General features: G+C 51.4%; 8 protein-coding genes across 8 annotated transcripts; 5 read left to right on the forward strand and 3 right to left on the reverse strand.

Annotated features, from left to right (window-relative positions):
* Window positions 1-79: 79 nt before the first annotated feature.
* Window positions 80-5,004, forward strand: DSM5745_05394 (RecQ family helicase MusN; the record flags this gene model as incomplete). The annotated part of the gene is made up of 4 exons (XM_026747410.1): window positions 80-617; window positions 683-4,272; window positions 4,327-4,405; window positions 4,469-5,004. 4 exons carry the CDS (start codon window positions 80-82, stop codon window positions 5,002-5,004), a joined length of 4,743 nt encoding a protein of 1,580 aa, XP_026603242.1.
* Window positions 5,005-5,282: 278 nt separating this feature from the next.
* On the reverse strand, window positions 5,283-6,385 carry DSM5745_05395 (uncharacterized protein; the record flags this gene model as incomplete). The annotated part of the gene is made up of 2 exons (XM_026747411.1): window positions 5,283-6,146; window positions 6,200-6,385. 2 exons carry the CDS (start codon window positions 6,383-6,385, stop codon window positions 5,283-5,285), a joined length of 1,050 nt encoding a protein of 349 aa, XP_026603243.1.
* Window positions 6,386-7,228: 843 nt separating this feature from the next.
* DSM5745_05396 (telomere maintenance protein PBP2) lies at window positions 7,229-8,669 on the forward strand (the record flags this gene model as incomplete). Its single annotated transcript, XM_026747412.1, has 2 exons — window positions 7,229-7,723; window positions 7,788-8,669. 2 exons carry the CDS (start codon window positions 7,229-7,231, stop codon window positions 8,667-8,669), a joined length of 1,377 nt encoding a protein of 458 aa, XP_026603244.1.
* A 519-nt stretch (window positions 8,670-9,188) lies between these two features.
* DSM5745_05397 (uncharacterized protein) lies at window positions 9,189-9,989 on the forward strand (the record flags this gene model as incomplete). Its single annotated transcript, XM_026747413.1, has 2 exons — window positions 9,189-9,372; window positions 9,481-9,989. The coding sequence occupies 2 exons, from the start codon at window positions 9,189-9,191 to the stop codon at window positions 9,987-9,989; spliced, it is 693 nt and encodes a 230-aa protein (XP_026603245.1).
* Window positions 9,990-10,540: 551 nt separating this feature from the next.
* On the forward strand, window positions 10,541-12,630 carry DSM5745_05398 (putative Kelch repeats protein; the record flags this gene model as incomplete). The annotated part of the gene is made up of 2 exons (XM_026747414.1): window positions 10,541-11,131; window positions 11,182-12,630. 2 exons carry the CDS (start codon window positions 10,541-10,543, stop codon window positions 12,628-12,630), a joined length of 2,040 nt encoding a protein of 679 aa, XP_026603246.1.
* Window positions 12,631-12,742: 112 nt separating this feature from the next.
* DSM5745_05399 (pyridoxal phosphate-dependent decarboxylase family protein) lies at window positions 12,743-14,260 on the reverse strand (the record flags this gene model as incomplete). The annotated part of the gene is made up of 1 exon (XM_026747415.1): window positions 12,743-14,260. The coding sequence occupies one exon, from the start codon at window positions 14,258-14,260 to the stop codon at window positions 12,743-12,745; it is 1,518 nt and encodes a 505-aa protein (XP_026603247.1).
* Window positions 14,261-14,394: 134 nt separating this feature from the next.
* On the forward strand, window positions 14,395-16,227 carry DSM5745_05400 (proline iminopeptidase; the record flags this gene model as incomplete). Its single annotated transcript, XM_026747416.1, has 9 exons — window positions 14,395-14,437; window positions 14,505-14,746; window positions 14,826-15,070; window positions 15,131-15,216; window positions 15,266-15,430; window positions 15,479-15,499; window positions 15,556-15,694; window positions 15,752-15,848; window positions 15,916-16,227. 9 exons carry the CDS (start codon window positions 14,395-14,397, stop codon window positions 16,225-16,227), a joined length of 1,350 nt encoding a protein of 449 aa, XP_026603248.1.
* A 447-nt stretch (window positions 16,228-16,674) lies between these two features.
* Window positions 16,675-18,789, reverse strand: DSM5745_05401 (guanine nucleotide exchange factor MON1; the record flags this gene model as incomplete). Its single annotated transcript, XM_026747417.1, has 5 exons — window positions 16,675-16,683; window positions 16,736-16,970; window positions 17,027-17,208; window positions 17,406-18,124; window positions 18,183-18,789. 5 exons carry the CDS (start codon window positions 18,787-18,789, stop codon window positions 16,675-16,677), a joined length of 1,752 nt encoding a protein of 583 aa, XP_026603249.1.
* Window positions 18,790-18,977: the final 188 nt, after the last annotated feature.

Genomic DNA, 18,977 nt, shown 5'->3' on the forward strand with positions numbered 1-18,977 from the left:
TAGTAATCTTCGGCGCCTAAAGAATCGGGCATCAATGCTTAAAGGTAGCCCCACGATACACGTGATCGCGCGTTTCACTATGGAGACGCGTGCTAAGCAACCATTATTATTGATTGCTCCGGACCGGAAGACGATTTTGCCCAGTGAACACCAGTACGAGTGCCCCGTTACAGTTCTCTTGAAGGAACAATGCGCAATAATATACGTCTCTATGACTAGAAGCAATTTGAAGACACATCTCAAATGGCTGTTGGATCAAGGCAGGACACTATATCCAGTTCTGACGCCGCCCGCGTGGGAGTCGCATGTCAATCCGATCGACTCTCATAGCACTTCGGGCGCAACATTAAACCTCATCGCGAGTCAGACCGAAGACCTCAGCATCGAGGAATCACAGCCGCCCCCTGCATCGACAGTCGATATCCCCTTGGACGATGTGATTGAATTAGATTCGGACGAAGAAAATATGGCGCGCCTAATGCTAGGTCCTCCGTCCTCGACGAGCAAGCCACGGATGCTCAGCACCAAGGAGCCTCCTAGTTCCGCTCGAAAGGGCTCCCGGAGTTCGTCTGCGAAACGAGAAACAACCGAGACTCCCCGGAATAAACCGTTCAAAGGTAGGACTGCTTCCCCACCAAAATGCAGAAGTGTCTGGCGTCGTACTGATACCTTTACTACCAAGAACCTCCGAGTTCATTATCTTCATTTCGAGATCGTAAAGGGCAAATATCAACACCGGTACAATCGAAGCGGCAGCTGAACGTACCGTCTTCAATACATTCATTACAAGATATTGACACAATCGATCTGACCAACGATTTCGACCTCAATGCGCTATCGTCCGATATTAGAGAGGAGTTTGGTGAGCCACGCCGGCTTTGGTCCGAGGACGCTGCCTCTAGAAAGGAGCCTACGGACAAGCGAGGAAAGAAGAGGAAAAGTGACGAGTACGCGTCTGACCTTGTGTCTCCGAGAGCATCTAGTCGCAAAGCTCGGTCGCCTCATGTTTTCAGTACGACATCGCAGTCTGACCGTTTCATGTCAACGCACGCTTCTCAACGTACTTCTAGAGATGAACCTCCGCCATCGAGACCTAAGAAGCAGGAATCGTCATCCTCGAAAGGTGCGGACAGAGCTACAGCTATCCCTGATTCCGACGACGACGTTGAAAGCTTGTTTGAAAGCATTATCGAGACAACGCAACCCTTGCCTCGAACGACCAGCAAATCTTTGTATCCTGTCCTGCCTTCTGACAAGCATTCCAACACCCCCAAACTCATCCACTCGCCGAAGCGAAGAGAGCCTATTTCTCCGGACTCCATAGATATCCCGGAGATTACCCGGCCTACTCCTCTACGTAAAGGCAATACAAACCCTCAAAGCCCACGCGCGCTTCCATCTCTGTCGTCAAACTCTGCTAATCCAGAGTCTGCGTCGAGAGACTCGGATGTTGAAAGATTCTTGCAAATCCCTGCAGCTTTGCTGGAGCGGTTGCTCACATGCTTGAACGACACTGTTCGAAAGAACTCGGATATCATTTACGAAGCGATGCTGAATGGCCAATCAAGTCCTGAAATACACGCGCTAATATCGGAGAACGCAATTCATCACAGGCAAAAAACGGCTCTTGAGGTCTTGACTACAAAAAGGTCTGCATATCTACACCGAGAAGCCGAGTCGAAATCTCTCAGAGATGATATCATGCATGCTCTAAACCAGGGAACGTCCAACGTGCTGTCGAAAGTTGAACAGCAAAAAAAAATCACGACGCAGATAAAGGATATGGAGGCTGATATGCGTGATCTGCTGCGAGATGCTGATTTATTCTCCACCCTTGAGAAATATACTCTGAAAACCAGAGCATCAGAATTGGAGCCATTGCATTCCTTACGAACAGTTTCTGGCAATCTTGACGGACTTGAGGACAGGGGTTTTGACAAGAGCCCTGTCGCAGGTAGTACTTCCTTCAAACCGGCTTACGATGCGAAGGAACCTCGTCTGAGTACCTCAAAGTACGGAACAGATTCCTTTACTAGTCGCTCCAAGAGCCCAAACGCCAACCGATTCAATCACAATGATCCAATGATGAGCGATGGTGAGACGACCTTTACCAGAACCATGGGCTCTCCATTCCCTCCGGAAGAAGATTTTGACGACTTCGATATGGAAGGCTTTGATGAGGATATCCTAGAAGCCGCAGACAATTTCGAGGAAGACCAGTCTTTCTCGACAGATAAGCATGAACCTTATAATCGTCCAGTGTTTGCTGAAACCTCAGGAAATGCATGCAGGCTTCCCGCAACGCAGAAATCGCAAACTCTTGGTACACTTTGGGGTCAGCACCCATGGACAAAGGACGTGAAGAATGCTCTGAAAGAGAGGTTTCACCTCAGGGGGTTCCGCCCCAATCAGCTCGAAGCAATCGACTCAACTTTGAGTGGAAAAGACACGTTTGTGCTAATGCCTACAGGAGGAGGGAAGTCTCTATGCTACCAGCTACCCTCTGTTATCTCCAGCGGCTCAACCAGGGGCGTTACCATTGTTGTTTCGCCACTTCTTAGTTTGATGCAGGACCAGGTGGCCCACTTGCGTCAAAATAAAATCAAAGCGTACTTGGTCAATGGTGACACGCCGTCGACGGAACGTCAATGGATCATGAGCATATTATCCAGCCGAAGCCCCGAAACGCACATCGAGGTTCTCTACATCACACCGGAAATGATCGGCAAAAGCCAGGCCCTAACTGATCGCATGGAAGGGCTCTGTGGCAACCAGAAGCTCGCGCGCATTGTCATTGACGAGGCCCACTGTGTCAGTCAATGGGGTCATGATTTCCGTCCGGACTATAAAGAGATCGGTGCTTTTCGGGCAAGGATACCTGGTGTTCCACTAATGGCGCTGACCGCGACAGCAACGGAAAACGTCAAGGTTGATGTGATACACAACCTCAAAATGCATGGTTGCGACGTATTTACTCAAAGCTTCAACAGGCCGAACCTGACGTATGAGGTACGCCACAAAGGAAAGAACGCGGTACTTCTAGAGAACATTGCAGAAATCATCAATACTTCCTACCGGAACAAATGCGGTATCGTTTACTGCCTATCACGGAAGACCTGTGAGGAAGTTGCGGAAGCCCTTCGAAAGAACCACCGCATCAAAGCCGACCATTACCATGCAGGCTTAAATGCAGAAACACGCGCAAAGACTCAGCAACGCTGGCAAGCTGGGGAGGTACATGTCATAGTCGCAACGATTGCTTTTGGTATGGGAATCGATAAGCCAGATGTGAGGTTCGTTATACATCACAGCGTTCCCAAGAGCCTGGAAGGGTACTACCAGGAAACTGGACGCGCTGGACGTGATGGTAGGCGCTCTGGCTGCTACCTTTTCTACGCCCGTCGAGATGTTACCACTATGAAAGGCATGATCGAGAAAAGCGATGACGCCAGTGACGAACAAAAAGGCCGGCAGCTCAGGATGCTCAGTCAAGTCGAGAAATACTGCGAAAACGGGAATGATTGCAGAAGAGTTCAAATCCTGGCATATTTCAGCGAATCGTTCAAGCGCCAGGATTGCAACGCTTCTTGTGACAATTGCAGATCAGAGGATACCGTTGAGGTGCGAGATTTTTCTCAGCTCGCCTCGGCAGCAGTCACGATTGCTCGATACTTTCAAGAGCGGAAGGAAAACGTCACACCCAGCTATTGCGTGAACATTTTCCGCGGAACCACCAAGACATTCAGGTCTCCTGATCATAGGGAGGCGCCCTGCTTTGGCGATGGAGCGGACATCAAATTAGGGGACGCAGAACGGCTTTTCCACAAACTATTGGGCGAGAGAGCATTGAAAGAAGAAAATGTAGTGAACAAGCGTGGCTTTCCCGTTCAGTACCTCAAACTGGGACCTCGCGCATCTGACTTTGAGAGCGGCCGACGGCGTCTCAGGCTTGATGTCCGAGTTTCACTCGACGGCAACGATACCGGGAGAAACCATTTACCTCAATCCACCAACGTCTCGTCACCGGTCCAGTCAGCAAACCGGCGTCGGTTGGATCGTTATCGGTACGCTAATTCTGCAGCCAACGAGTCCGATACCGATACGGATAGCGATGGATTCGAGAAAATTCGCGTTGCTGGTAGAAAAGAGCGGAAGGGAAAGAACCTTCCTGGGCCACCCATCACTCAGGACGACCGATTTGACCAACTGGATCATCTTCACAGAGCTGTTGCAGAAGATTTCATGGTCTACGCCAAACACTACTGCCAGGAAGTACGGCGTCCCCTATACCATGCACCTGTCAGCTGTTGCTAACATCTGTGCTAGGTGGTTATGCTCAGAGGGCTTAGGAACCAACCTTTCAGCGATACAATACTTCGGGAAATGGTTATGGTCTTCCCAAAAGGTAAGAGACTGCTGTGGTCTACCAAAATGAAATGAACTCGGGGCCGATGTTGACACCGAACAGACAAACAGGAAATGCTCCAAATACCTAACATAGACCCGGACAGAGTTCACCGATATGGCGGCAAGATACTCAAATTGATCAGGGACACTCAGCAACGTTTGGCCGATCTCAAGCAGGAAGGCGCTGATGCCGATGGCGTTGTTCCTGATCCAAATCATCACAACGTCGTCAACGTTAGTAGCGACGACGAATTCAGTGATGCTGCCGACGTCTTCATGGATCACGACAGTGCGCTGCAGCCCGATGACAGAGTTGTTACAAGTCAATATTTCTCAAGATCCCAGCAACCCTTTGACGACGACTCAGGGGATGAGTATCGCCCCTCACCAAAAGCGGGCAATTCAAGGGCACAGAAACGGAAGGCTACTAACAAACGCCCTCCGCGCCGGAAGAGCGGCGACGCAAAACCAAGGGCAAAAGCTACGCGCAAGCCCAAGACGAATGGCAGTCGTTCGCAAGGCCGCTCCTACGCGCGAAACGAAACAAAGGGGAAACAAAAACCGCCCACGAGCCAGATAGCTATGATGCCGATTTGAGACTTGCCTGCTTTTGCTTTTGACTACAATGTTTGTTATGACAAGTTTGATGACACACTCCGGATGAACAGCCCCAATTCTTGTTATTGGCGGCATTGCATGTTTAGGCGTTTTGCTCTGGCTTTGAACTCGTTTATAAACATGATATCCATTCAGGTATATAAGGGCGTTCCAGGTTGTTTGAAGTCATATATACGGAGTGCTAATCTTAGATATTTTCGGAGGATTTCACTGGCGATCCAGGGAGATTAGCGTAAACTCGCCCATATCTTTGCGATTCAGTCATTTAATGAACGGCCGAAATCAATCAACCTTAATCGCCTCGCATCGCGTGGGTGGAATTGAGCAACCTTGGCCCTCACCAGAAACCTGGACGCTGCAGACTCGTTTTGTATATCAAGATAGGACGAACCTGCGCCTAGCAGAGAGTCGAGCAGTTCATGTACCTCAGTCGCTGCCGTCTCTCTCCTACTTGACGGCTGATTGCTTGACTGGCCGGTCTGGCGGCGAAGCATATCATCAATCCGGTGCTGGTTATTCTCTTGGTTGTCCTCCTCCACGGCTTTTGGCTTCTTCGGTTTACCATGGCGTGTGTACCCGGCCGCCAACGTAACATCCGAAACTTCAGCGACATCTCCAACTGCCGGGCCTCCCAAGTCTTCAGCTGCTATCATTGAAGCGAGAACTTCATCGCAGAATTTATGTAGCACCGCTCTGATTTGGGCCGTATCTTCGTCCAGATTGTCTTTCTTCCGCCGCTGCTGTTCCAGCAATTCGCGCGCAACCTCCGAAGGTAATTTCTCACGGCTCGCTGATTTGTCTTTCCGTATGTTGTCTATACGTTTCCGTAACCCGTCCCTTATCGATTGCGCATCGCGTAAGTTTGTTTCCTCTATCTTTAGACGTTGCCGCGCGCTCGCAAGTTTCTCCGCTGTTGCAGAGACAGAGTCCTTGCTTTCGGTTATGATGCGCGATGTCTCGTCAAGCGCGATAAGGGACGGTAGGGGCGATTCCGGTTCTGGTAGGCTGGTGTCCGATTTCAGGAGTGAGTCGTAAGCCTTTTTGGCACGTCGTATTTGAGCAATGCGCGATGCTGGGTCAGTGCCTATGTCGGAGATATCATTTGCATTGGCGGCGCGAAGCTGTGTCGTATTAGCTTCTCCTTAGGTATGCAAACTAACTGATGTCAACGAACCTTGCGCAGATCTTCTTCCTGCTGTCTGACTCGTTCTTGGAGCTCCTTGAGCGTGTTATCAAGCTTCCTCTCGTACGTTTGGATATCAGATGGGCTTGCTCGTTGCTCGTCGTAGAATTTTTCGGCCTTTTGACGGTCTTCGACAAAGGCCTGAACCTTATCCACGCGCTTTTGAGAAACCTCCATGTTGTGATTAATCTTGGAGTATCCAGGCCTGGTGTTGTCTGGACGCGTCTGCTCTTCCACGCGGGATGTATGGTATACACGTGACTCAGCTTGACCGGAGAGGACTAGCGTGGAGCCAGTGATCGCCTCACTCTCAACCTCACCTCTTCACCGCGAATCGACACCACCTCCTGACACCTCTTTCCGTTCTCAAGCTTCTTGTTTTCGCTACCCTTGTCTTTGTTATCGTCGACGTGCTGACCTGCTGCTCTGGTTGATTTACTGCGTCAAGTCACACTCCCCTCGGGTATTTCTGGCTCTGCAAGGCCTTATTGCGATATTTGTGTTGTACACCAGCACAAACGGAAGCGTCTCAGTAAATCAGGAGGGATAAGGATAGAACGAGCTTCAGCAGTCGTTCCATTTCTTGGAGTCTCTTTTCTTACTCTAATCACTCCTCTTCCCCGCGCTCTGCACCGTCAGCTCCCAGCACGCCCGGCCCTTGCAAATCTACCTCCTACCTTATCGCCCAACACGAGCACATCCGATCAGATTCAGGTCGTTTCCTCTTGTCTCATCCTATCCCAGCCCTGCTTTGCCTGGCGAAGCTTCTCAGCGCTCGTCACTCCACAGCACTTTCACCTACGTCGATTCTCTTTCTCCCGCCTCACTTCCTACACTGTGCACGATCACACACCAATCCTTCTCGTTCCTCATCACCAGATTCCCTACCCAATCGATCCGCCGCACCAGCACTTTTCTGGGAATTTCTGGTGTACATAGTCGATCAAAATAAAGCAAGACAAGACAGATATTCTTCCACTTCGACTCTCTTGAGTAAGCGAAAGCTGCACATCTGACATAATGTCCGCGTCCCCGTCCGCTTTACAATCGACCAAGCGTCCTCTCGAGGATCCTTCTTCACCGTCCGGTCCGACCGACCAGCCTGAGGCCAAGCGTCCAGCTTTGGACAAAGTAGTAAAAGGAGAGGAGTCCGAGAGCAATGCAGAAGTGAAGACCGAGCCTGGTACCACAAATGATGCTGATGGTCAGGGTGATACTGTTGTTCCGGATGCCCCTAAGGGAGGTGTCAGTGAGACACAGCCGATTCAGTCGACTGCTTCTCACGGTGAATCAGCTGGAAACCAGGAGCAGCAGCGGCCGCAGGATGAGTCTAACTGGATTCACATTCGTGCTGTAATTTCCAGCCAAGAGGCTGCCACCGTCATTGGTAAGGGCGGAGAGAATGTATCTCAAATCCGCCGTTTGTCGGGCGCCAAATGCACTGTTAGCGACTACTCTCGCGGTGCGGTTGAGCGTATCTTGACAGTCAGCGGCCCGCAAGATGCCGTTGCAAAGGTTTGTCTAACTTGCGGATCTCCCCCCCCCCCGCCCCTGAGCTGTATCACTGACTGGTTGATAGGCCTTTGGTCTAATCATCCGTACATTGAACAACGAACCACTTGATGCTGCTTCCACTGCTCAATCCAAGACCTACCCCTTGCGCTTGTTGATTCCCCACATCCTCATTGGCTCTATCATTGGCAAAGGTGGTACCCGTATCCGCGAGATTCAGGACGCTTCTGGAGCTCGTCTTAACGCTTCGGATGCTTGCCTTCCCCTCTCGACTGAGCGATCTCTTGTTATTCTTGGTGTCGCTGATGCAGTCCACATCGCGACCTACTATGTTGCTGTGACCCTTGTTGAGCAGCTTACAGAGCGCTTCGGAGGACCTGCAGCCTCTGCGTATGCCACCCGCAGCGGCGGTCCTGCTGGAGCCGTTCCGGGCGGTATGCAAGTTGTACCCTATGTTCCCCAGCCCGCCGGCGGCCAGTACGGTCACCCGGATACCTTTAAGCGACACCATCCCAACCAAAACCGGGCCGGAGCTGGAGCCTATGGCGTACCCTACCTCCACGGACAGCACGCACCTGCCCCTGTGGCCCAGCAGTCTATGCACTACGGCGCTCCTCAAACTCCTTATGCTGGGGCTGGTCCCCACCAGCCTACGCCTTATGGCGCGCCTCAAGCACCTCAGCAGCGTGGTGGCCCGACCCCTGCAGCTCCCGTTGGCGGAGCTATGCCTGGCCAGCCATTAACTCAGCAAATCTATATCCCTAACGATATGGTTGGAGCTATTATCGGAAAGGGAGGTGCTAAGATCAACGAGATTCGACACCTCAGTGGCAGTGTCATCAAGATCAATGAGCCCCAAGAGAACAGCAACGAGCGTCTGGTCACCATTACTGGTACTCAGGAATGCAACCAAATGGCGTTGTACATGCTCTACTCAAGACTTGGTTAGTTTCCGCTTCTACTACTGCATATCATCTCCGCATGTCTAACTGTATTACAGAAAGCGAAAAGCACCGTATCTAAGTCATGCGGCTTGCGTATGTTTTCATACTTGGTTTGTCTTTCAGGAGCTTGGCTATCTGTGTTCTCGACACAAAAGTCGTCTGTCGTGGTGGTGATCTTGGTGGTGTTGTCTCGTAGCATGCTGTTTTTCTGTTGTACTATTTGAAAAGCGCTCTTCATGGGTCGATCGAACAGACTATATGTATCCTGTCGCGCATAATTAGGCATTTCTTTATTCCATCTACCCCCCAGCTTCCACCTAGAGCTACCTTGTTGAGAGGTCCACTCTGTATGACAGTTTGACATCACCACGGCCGATGACATCAGCTCCAACCCCACGCCTGTTTTCCTCTTAAGACAACAGCTTTTGTTCTCCATCCTTCGCATTTCCACAAGATATACATCGCAGATCACTTATTTCGGAACCAAGCGGAAGGAATTTATTCAGACCCAAACTCAACTCAAAATGCCTCACGTCACAGAATTCATATACTTCCAGCCCAAGAGCTCCATGAAGCCCGAGGATCCCTCTAACGAGGAGGGCGCTGCCCTTGCTCAGCTCTTCAAAGCTACAACACAACAAAGTGGACACCTTGGCTCAGCATGGGGTCGTACAAAGGAGGATGAGAACGTTATCGTTTGGGCAATTGGTTAGTCCAGCTTCTTATACAAACCACATCACCTAGTCCTTTTCGCCTGCGACGCAAACCAACACCAATCCGAGGACTGCCGGGAGCAAGATACTAACAAGTCAACAGACTGGTCCGATGCCCACAGCGGAATCCAACAAACCAACTCGCCTCTGGACCCCTACATCGCCGAAAACACCCAAATAACAACGCTCTACACAACCCTCACGCCCCCCGACTCCGACGACACCCCAGTAACATCCGCGCTTGTCTCGAACCCTATCACCGAGCTCGCGCCCCTCCCCTTTCCAACCTCGCTCTCGTCATCCGACCGCTCCTCCTTAATCGCAGACCTCACAACCTTCCGCAAGACCCTTGCTGAAGACGCCGAGGAGAATGTGCGCCCTAAGTCATTCCTGTTAGGGCAGGTTGAGAGGCCTGGGGAGTTTGAGCACAGCAAGAGCGAGTCTGGTCAGGCTTTCTTGCATTTCCTTGTTCTGGGCTGGGATAGTACCGAGCAGCATCAGCAGGCGAGAGACACGGACGGGTTCAAGACTAAGATTGGACCCATTCGGGAGAAGATGGTTGCGCCGTTGGATCGGTTGGGGATGAGGCACGTTAAGTTTCAGAAGGTATAAATAACTTGCAGGTTATCTGCGTGTGATCAGTTGATGATGGATAACAGGAGGTGATTTGTGATATATTGTGTATACGTATATATTTCTTAGAGTAGAAGACTTTTTTTATTGTTCTGCTAGGTACAGCAAGCGTAGGATCCGATTTCGAAGTATATATTTGGGATCATACAAGAGAGGGGCCGTCTCAAGTATTTTCTGGGCACTTCAAATTGTATTTATACTTCAGTACATTGATATTGCAAATTATGCAAAATACATATCATCCATCCGGATCCCCAAACGATGGGCATGCTAAGTAGCATTATATGGTTGATGCCCTGCAATTCATTATGTAACTGCGATACCGATATAATACCAGTGTATCAGAAAATGCGGGGGATTAACATTTTTTTCTCGCCCCGCCGACATTTTTATACTTGACTGTACCTGTCCCATACTACGTTCTAGCCGATAGTAGTAAGTAGAATAACTACTCTGACTACTCTGGAGCCCCGCCATTTGCTGCCAAAGAATCCCAATCGCTAACAAGCTCTAGTATACAAGCCTGCGCCATGGGTAAAAAGAACAAGAAGTCCGCCGAGCACAAGGAGCGTGTAGCGGCCAAGCAATCAAAAAAGGCGGACAAAAAGGACAAGAAGCACAAGTCCAAGGGCAAGGATGCAGACAGTGACGCCGAAGACGCTGATCTCGACGCCATTCTCGCCCAATACGCAGAGGAGCAGGCCCGATTCCTGAAGGTCACCGAGGTTGTCTCTGAGCCACCAACCCCTCGATCTTCTGCTACTGTGCTCGCGTCGCCATCTAACAGGAACGAGCTGCTTATATATGGTGGGGAGTACTTTGATGGCACGCTGGCGACATTCTTTAACAACCTATACGTCTACCTCATTGATAGAGGCGAATGGCGCGAGGTTACGAGTCCCAACAGTCCACTGCCTCGCAGTGGGCATGCTTGGTGCCGTGGAGGGAACACAGGTGGTGTCTATCTATTCGGTGGCGAGTTCTCGTCACCGAAACAGGGGACTTTCTACCACTACAATGATTTCTGGCACCTTGATCCGGCGACAAGAGAGTGGACGCGCCTTGAGACGAAAGGCAAGGGCCCTCCCGCAAGGAGTGGGCACAGAATGACATACTACAAGGTATTCTACCCAGTCTTCAACCCTTCTATCTTGGTGTTCATAATCTTTAGAACTACATCATCCTCTTCGGCGGCTTTCAAGACACGTCCCAGCAAACAAAGTACCTCCAAGACCTCTGGATCTACGACACCTCCAAATACACCTGGTACAACCCGCAGCTGTCAACCGCGTCCCAAAAGCCCGATCCCAGGTCCTCCTTCTCGTTCCTTCCCCACGAATCCGGAGCCGTTCTGTATGGCGGGTACTCGCGCGTCAAAGTGACCGCAGGAGCCGGTGGCAAGCCAACGAAGGGTGGGCCACAGCGCATGACCATGAAGCCCATGGTGCATCAAGATACGTGGTTCCTGCGCATAACGCCGCCCGCACCAGAAGCACCCTCGAACTCGCCACCGTCAGTCCGCTGGGAGCGCCGTAAGAAGCCTGCAAACGCGCCGAACCCGGCGAGGGCCGGTGCGACGATGGCGTATCACAAGGGCCGCGGTATTCTGTTTGGTGGTGTCCACGATGTCGAGTTGAGCGAGGAGGGGATCGACAGCGAGTTCTTCAATACGCTGTTTGCATGGAATACGGATAGGAATCGATTTTTCCCTCTTACGCTGCGCCGGCCTAAGAATACGGGCAAGAGCCAGCAGAACCAAGCAAAGTCCCGGAACAGAGGAAAAGCAGACGAGGAAGAGCTGCTGCAGAATCTCAAGGCATTAGAAGCCAGAAAGGGAATCCGCACGGACGGAGATGATTCCGACGATGATATCCTACCCAAACAAGAGGACGAGCCCGTGGAGCCGGAGAAGCCGGCTATCGTACGCTTCGAGATGCCGCACATGCGCTTCAATGCGCAACTAGCGGTGCAGGAAGACACGCTCTTCGTCTTTAGCGGGACGTATGAGAAGGGAGACCGCGAGTTCACGTTCAACGACTTGTACTCAATTGACCTGGGCAAGATGGACGGCGTCAAGGAGATCTTCTACAATGAGCCCGGCAACTGGCATCTGCTTAATGAGGCGGATAGTGATGACGAGATGGATGAGGAGGAGGAAGAGGAGGGCGAGGAGGATGACGATGAAGACGAGGATGCCATGTCCCTTGACACGGCCTCTGCTGCGCCTACCGAGAGTACAGAGGCCACTGTACCATCTGTGACCAAGGACCTGGAACAGCTTGACGTTGAGGAGCAAGGTGCTGATCAAGGTGCTGAGCCATCTGTTCAGGATAGCAGGCCTCTTCCGCGTCCATTCGAGAGTCTGCGTGAGTTCTTTAGCCGGACGTCGGAGGAGTGGCAGAAAATACTGCTTGATACGTTGAATGAGAGGGGCGCGGCTGTGGATAAGAATATCAAGGAGCTCCGCAAAGATGCGTTCAATATGGCGGAGGAGAAGTGGTGGGATAGCAGAGAGGAGATTATGGCCTTGGAAGATGAGCAGGAGGCCGCAGGCATTGGGGAGGTTGTCAGTATTGCTGACAGGGGCGAGAATGCCGGAGGTGCTGGGAGGCGGAGGTGATATTGAAATTGGCTCTCTCAATATCAATGTGATATTAAACATTAAAGATACAAGTATATAAGTTTATATGGGCTGAGTGCCTCTGTCCCTGAAACTCCGACATCAGCAGACATTAAACCCCGTTCTCAGCAACACTATCTAGAACTTCCTTCACAACAGCAAAGTCCCTATCAGCCTGAACTCTCCAGTTCGAAATGGCGATTCGACAAGCCGGTCTATTCTGCCAGGAGGAGCCAGAGACGTAGATCTTGCGAGTCTCATCAATCTTCGCCGCAAGCTGATTGTTCAACTTATCGTCCTTGGCACTAAGCAAAACGACCATATATGTCTTCTCAAGTAGCTCTTGCTTGCTTCCGGCTTCCGGCAGCACGTTGTACTCGGGGTGATCGTATAGCCACTCGGCAATTTTCCTGGCTAACCGGACCTGCTCCTCGACTATCGCCTGATACCCCTTACTTCCGTATGCCAGAAGACTAGCGTAGACAGGTAAAGCGCGGAATCGCCGGGAGTTCTCCAGGCCAATGTTCAAGGGAGAGGGTATCATATCCGCGTCGCTAGAACTGCCAGTCAGGTAGGCCGCGTTGGGGTTTTTGAAAACATAGTTGGCTTCGCCTTTGTGCCGGCAAAGAAAGAAGCCACAATCGTATGGCACGTTGAGCATCTTGTGGCCATCTCCCGCTATGGAGTCTGCTAGTTCAATTCCTTCGCACCCTTTTCTGACGACAGCGTATTCAGGGCTGTCTGGGAGGACGCGGCCAAATATCCCAAATGCACCATCCACATGCAGCCAGGCGCCATACTTGTCACAGAGCTGGCGCAGCTGCTGCATTTCATCCAGCCCGCCGGTGGCGAAGTGTCCAGTGTTGACTTCACCACAGGACACAGCGACAATGGTAGCCTTGTATGGGTCGCGTAGCTTGGATTCCAGCTTGGTCATATCGAATTGAAGGTAATCGTCATCCTTAGCGACATATGCAACATTGAAGCGACCGATACCCAAGACCCCTGCCGCCTTGAGAAGAGATGAATGCGGCATTGTTGTGAGGATTTGTAGCCCTGAGAGCCCTGCCGTGTGCATAGCATTGAACAGCCCGATCTCTCCAACGCTCTGGACCTCGGTCATTCCTATTCTGCGCATAGCCGCGCGTATGACATATTCCCTTCCACACGCCAACCCTAGGACGTTGCTCGCAGTTGCCCCGGTACTGAAAGTGCCATTGTGCCAGTCGCGAGGTAAGCGAAGCAGATCAACGAGAAGACCTAAGGCTGTGTGCTCGACGTCCGTTGCCACAGTGTGCTGAGGAAGATGGACTTGAACATTCTGATCGTAGGCAGACACGATTCCATCCGCAAATAGGGCAGCGGGCGTGACGCCGCCAGTAACAAATCCGTAGTAGCGTGGGCTAATGCTGCTCATGTTGAAAGCGGGCACAAGGTCGTCGAGGATATGGCGTCTTGTAGACTCATATCCGATCCCGTCGTCAGCAAGTGATTGAGGGAGAGACGCTCGTGCTTTTGCTAGGCTTGAAGCATCAGGCAGTACTGTCGCCTTTTCACTTTGGGCGATCTCCCAGAGCTCTCGCTGGAGCTGGCCATGCTCTCTGGCGCTGGCCTTGATATCAACGTTCATTGTTGTGGACATGGATGTTGTAGAGTGGAAGTTGTGGGAAACGACCCGTTTGGCGGGCGCCTGAACCTCGAGAAATTGGAGTCAAAGAGCAAAGAGCGCACTTACCCTCCCACCTACCAGACGCAAACCCCACCATGGCCGCCAAACTCATCGATAAAGCTGTGCATAACATTCCGGGTAAGCTCTGCGAGCAGCAGGCTATTCCTCAGTCGCTGTAGGGTTCTTGTTAACGCGCCTCGTTCAGGAAGGCTGCTTGTCGCGGAGCTGTTCTTCGAGGTCCCTATCAACTACAGCCGACCAGGAGATGGGACTCTGCGACTATTTGCCCGCAGTGTCCGACGCGCCTCGAGGCCAGTTGACACTGGAAAAGATGAGAGACAGTCACCACTTCCCTGGCTTGTCTATCTCCAGGGCGGCCCAGGGATGGGCTGCCGTCCGCCGCAGGAGTACGGCTGGGTTGGGACAGCACTCGACAAAGGATATCAGGTCTGCTACATCCCTGTCCCTTTTGCATCTGAAAATCATGATATTTCGAATAGAATCTCTGACCCAAGGTCATGGACAGGTTCTGTTCCTCGATCAGCGTGGAACTGGCCTCAGTTCGACAATCACAGCAAGCACTCTGGCCTTGCAGGGCAATGCCATCAAACAGGCCGAGTATCTAAAGCAATTCCGGGCCGACAGCATCGTGAAAGATTGCGAGGCTGTCCGTCGCTGCCTGACCACTGACTACCCCGAGGAGAAACAGAAATGGAGCATCATCGGTCAGAGCTTTGGTGGATTCTGCGCCGTGACATATCTTTCTTTGCAGTAAGTATGAACTCTAATCTCAAGATAAATCTGTAACTGATATTGGTAACCATTGGATAGCCCAGAAGGGCTGGCTGAAGCATTCATTTGCGGCGGGCTTCCACCCCTTGTCAATGGACCGGATCCCGTTTACTCACGTACATACGGTGCGCTTGCTAACCTTTATTCCCTAGCGTTGATGCTAATACATAGTAGAAAAGGTGATCGAGCGAAACCAGGCGTACTATGCCAAGTTTCCTGAAGACGTGGAACGAGTGAAAAAGATCGTTGAATACCTGAGTCAGAACAAGGTCAGCGTACCATCTGGGACGCTCATTCCTGAACGCATCCAGCAACTGGGTATTATGTTTGGCATGCATGGTATATCATTGTCGTTTTATTGCAGGATTGGCGGCTAACATGATGCAGGTGGACTTGATAGCGTTCATGGTAAACTCATTGTGCTTCGATGGGATTGACAAAGAGCTCTTTACTGAACTAAGTAGATCTTATACTGCGTGCCGCCAACGATCTGGAAGTCTTCGGTTTCCTCACTCATCCGACCCTGGTCACCATCGACAGCTTCGGTGGCTACGATAGCAACGTCATCTATGCTATTCTCCATGAGTCCATCTACTGCCAAGGGTAAGAAACCTCTGACTGCCCCTCACCATTTGTACCCAAAACGCTAATGGTGAACAGAGAGGCCTCCAACTGGTCTGCGGACAGACTCCGGTCCTCGAACTCCATGTTCAACATCGACACGACCGCACCGGAGATACTTTTCACAGGGGAGATGGTACGTATCCATCTCCGGGCTCCTTGTGCAAGAGCGGATCAAAAGGCCCCGAACTAACGGACAATAGATCTACAAAGACATGTTTGACTCCTACACCGAACTGAACCAGATCAAAGAAGCAGCGGATATCCTCGCCTCGACAACCGATTGGCCTGCTCTCTACGACGAGGCACAGCTAGCGAAGAACGAGGTCCCTGTGTACGCGGCGACGTACGTGGAGGATATGTACGTGCACTACGACCACGCGCAAAACACCGCCGCCAAGATCAAGGGGACCAAACAGTTCATCACGAATGTGATGTACCACAATGCGATTCGGAGCAAGACGGATGAGCTATTCCAACAGCTTTTTGCTTTGAGGGATGATACCATAGATTAGATTCTTTTCTGGGCTAGATAGGGAGTCTGTGAATGCCTCGTGCGATAGCGAGGTGGCTATGCAGCAAAAGCCCCCCGGCCGGGCATTGCTCTTTCCTGTTCAGGTAGCACCTTCCTAGAATAGAGACAAGACAACAAGGCAGGTGCGATGGGCCAGTCGTTCCTTCCTCTTCAATTGCTCGCACCTTCCGAGGATACGTATCGAAGTCATAGGGCAGGCGCGACCGACGTCACTTGCACCTGGGCAACCAGTTGCACCTTCCGATTTGATTGGCCGTACCTTCCTTGTACGTACTTTTTCACGCTTGCTTAGAGATTATGCCATCCGGTGATTGCTGAAGGGGTACTGACACTAAGTGCGTGCTCATGTATATTCTATAGGGTACCTAGGGCAGTATAGATCAGAAATAAATATATCAGATCTGATCATTACGGAGCTAAGGTAAGCTCAGAAAACCTAGAGCAAATTAGCTAGTGCATATTGCGAAAGAGGCTAGAAGTTAACTCACCGCGCCACCAATGATAAACAATCGTTCTTCTTCCTTCTGCACCCATTGCACAATCTTACTGGCACTCTGCGCCAGCGCATTCCGATTTGCATGTGGCCCAGCCACACAGTAGAGCTCAAATACCGGCGTTATCCACGCAAAGGAGCTTGAAGATTGAGTGATGCAGTGGTGGACCTTGACGTGGGTGTGTTTCGCATGAACGCTCGCGTGGAGATTATTGTAGGTTGATATTAGTCTGCGAGTAAGGACATTAGTCGATGATCATTAATCAACGGGCATCGGCATGAATACCTTCGACGCCGGGGGATAGATGAGAACTCAGGTTCGTAGGAGGACATGGTGAACTGGACGTTCGCGCGGGATTTATATACAAAGTGGTGTAGGACGGAGCCGGGGACTATATCAGTTGTGCTGGGTCGGCCCTTGTGGATGGCTTCTTTGATAATCTTAATGCTGCCGTTCTTTTCCATTTGCTGGTTATGAGGGTCAGTGAAGGTATTTTTAGGGTAATGGTTATGGTACGTGCCTCAACAAAGGTGTTTCTCATGGATTGCATCTCGAAGAAGCTTTCTTTATCCGTGCTTATCAAGATGATCGCGACAGAATCCTCCGTAGTCGCTGTATTCTCGGCCGCAGTATCGGCGTTCTCTCTGATGTCAAGAAAACTGACATACATGTACAGGTATCCGCTGCTGTTGAACCCAGGAAGGCACACAGGGATCCAGCTTTCGCCGCCGCCAGCCTTGACGGCTTCCGCCTCGAAAATCATGTTGAATAAAAGCTGGAGATCGCCCGGATGCAGCGAGTGCTTCTTTGGCCTGACAACACTTACAAGTCGACCGCCTGCTACAACGAGCCCGTATAGAAGCTTGTTGACTTTCGTTTTCAAAAGGGTGTTGTTGATGATTTGACGGTGTGATTTGCGGATCTTCAAGCACTCAAGGGCTGAGAGTAGTGTGGACGGCGACCCTTTTGTGAAGCTGTCTGCTAAGGTGGAGAGAAGGGTCTCGGACCCTTGTAGGGGACGCTTCAAGTCGGTCGATGGTCGTACGGAGAAAAGGTGGGTCAGTGCTGGGAGCGTTAACGTGGATAGTATCTGCATATACAACGCCTCGAGCTGAAGCTTGAGCTGCGTATCACTTTCGAGGATCCGACTAATAGCAACTAAGTATAAGGGCCCTTGGGCAAGTACTGTAAACTTGGTGTCGCCAGCAGTGAAGCCCTTCAAGTGATCCTTGGACTCCTCGTAGGAAGAAATGATCGTTTGGATAATGCCAACATAGGTAGAAATAAGTCCACCATCACCATGTCTTGTCCAAATCGGCTTTCCGGCAGCCGAGAGGATTATATAGTGTTTCCGCTTCGCCTTCCAATTGGCGAGTACTAGATCTAGCAGCGGATTAGTCAAAAATAGAGGTGATATGGATGGGTGAGCAAGGCACAGTACCTTCGTTCTCCCCTCCCTCATTGATCTCTCCGACCGGCTCAAGTTCACTTTCGAAATCATCCTGCATATCGTCGGCCTGGAACTCTGGAAATTGCATCAAGCCAGTACTTTCTTGACCCGTTTCCAACTCCGAGGACGCGAGGGAGCCAAATATATTTTCCACATCCCCCGATTCGGAATATGGGGCATAACTTGTAACGCTCGCGCTGTCACCAGTATCGCTTCCACCCCTCGGAGTTGCTAAGTGGCTCAGGCTAGCCTTTGCGCGAATGGTCCCGGGAAGCGAGCGAACAGGTAAAGCCTCCTTTCCTTTATCACTCTGGGAAATCTCCGCCAGAGACACAGCCGTAGTAGCTCTAGATTGCAGGCCTGGATGCGCTGCTGAGGCATTCAATCGCGGTGTCCCTGGAGCTGCTCCTCCATCTTCTAACAAGCTCAGCGTCCCCGGGCGCGGGGGTAACGGCGGAGGGCTTTCGAAGCTTGAATTGTGGTCGGGGCTCTGACGAGTGGGTAGCTTTGACGAGGAGCCATGGTCATCGGTCAAGCGGGCGTTCGCGTCGCCATCGCTTGATGAGGTTTTCGAGGGATTGCTGTCTCTCGACTCCATGCTAGCTAACCGGGCGCATTGGGGATGCTCCGACGGCGGAACTGGCGTAGTTGCGGAGGTTGATCGACTCAGTGTAGTAACATCCTAGCCGCAGATATGCAGTAGACACCGAAAATAGGCGCAGATGAGTCGACCATTGTGATGCCGGATGAGTAGCAGGTCCCTTGCGGAGGTGTGGTTGATCAACG

This window comes from Aspergillus mulundensis (genome assembly GCF_003369625.1).
Source record: "Aspergillus mulundensis strain DSM 5745 chromosome Unknown scaffold_5, whole genome shotgun sequence".
Classification (NCBI taxonomy): Eukaryota; Fungi; Ascomycota; class Eurotiomycetes; order Eurotiales; family Aspergillaceae; genus Aspergillus; species Aspergillus mulundensis.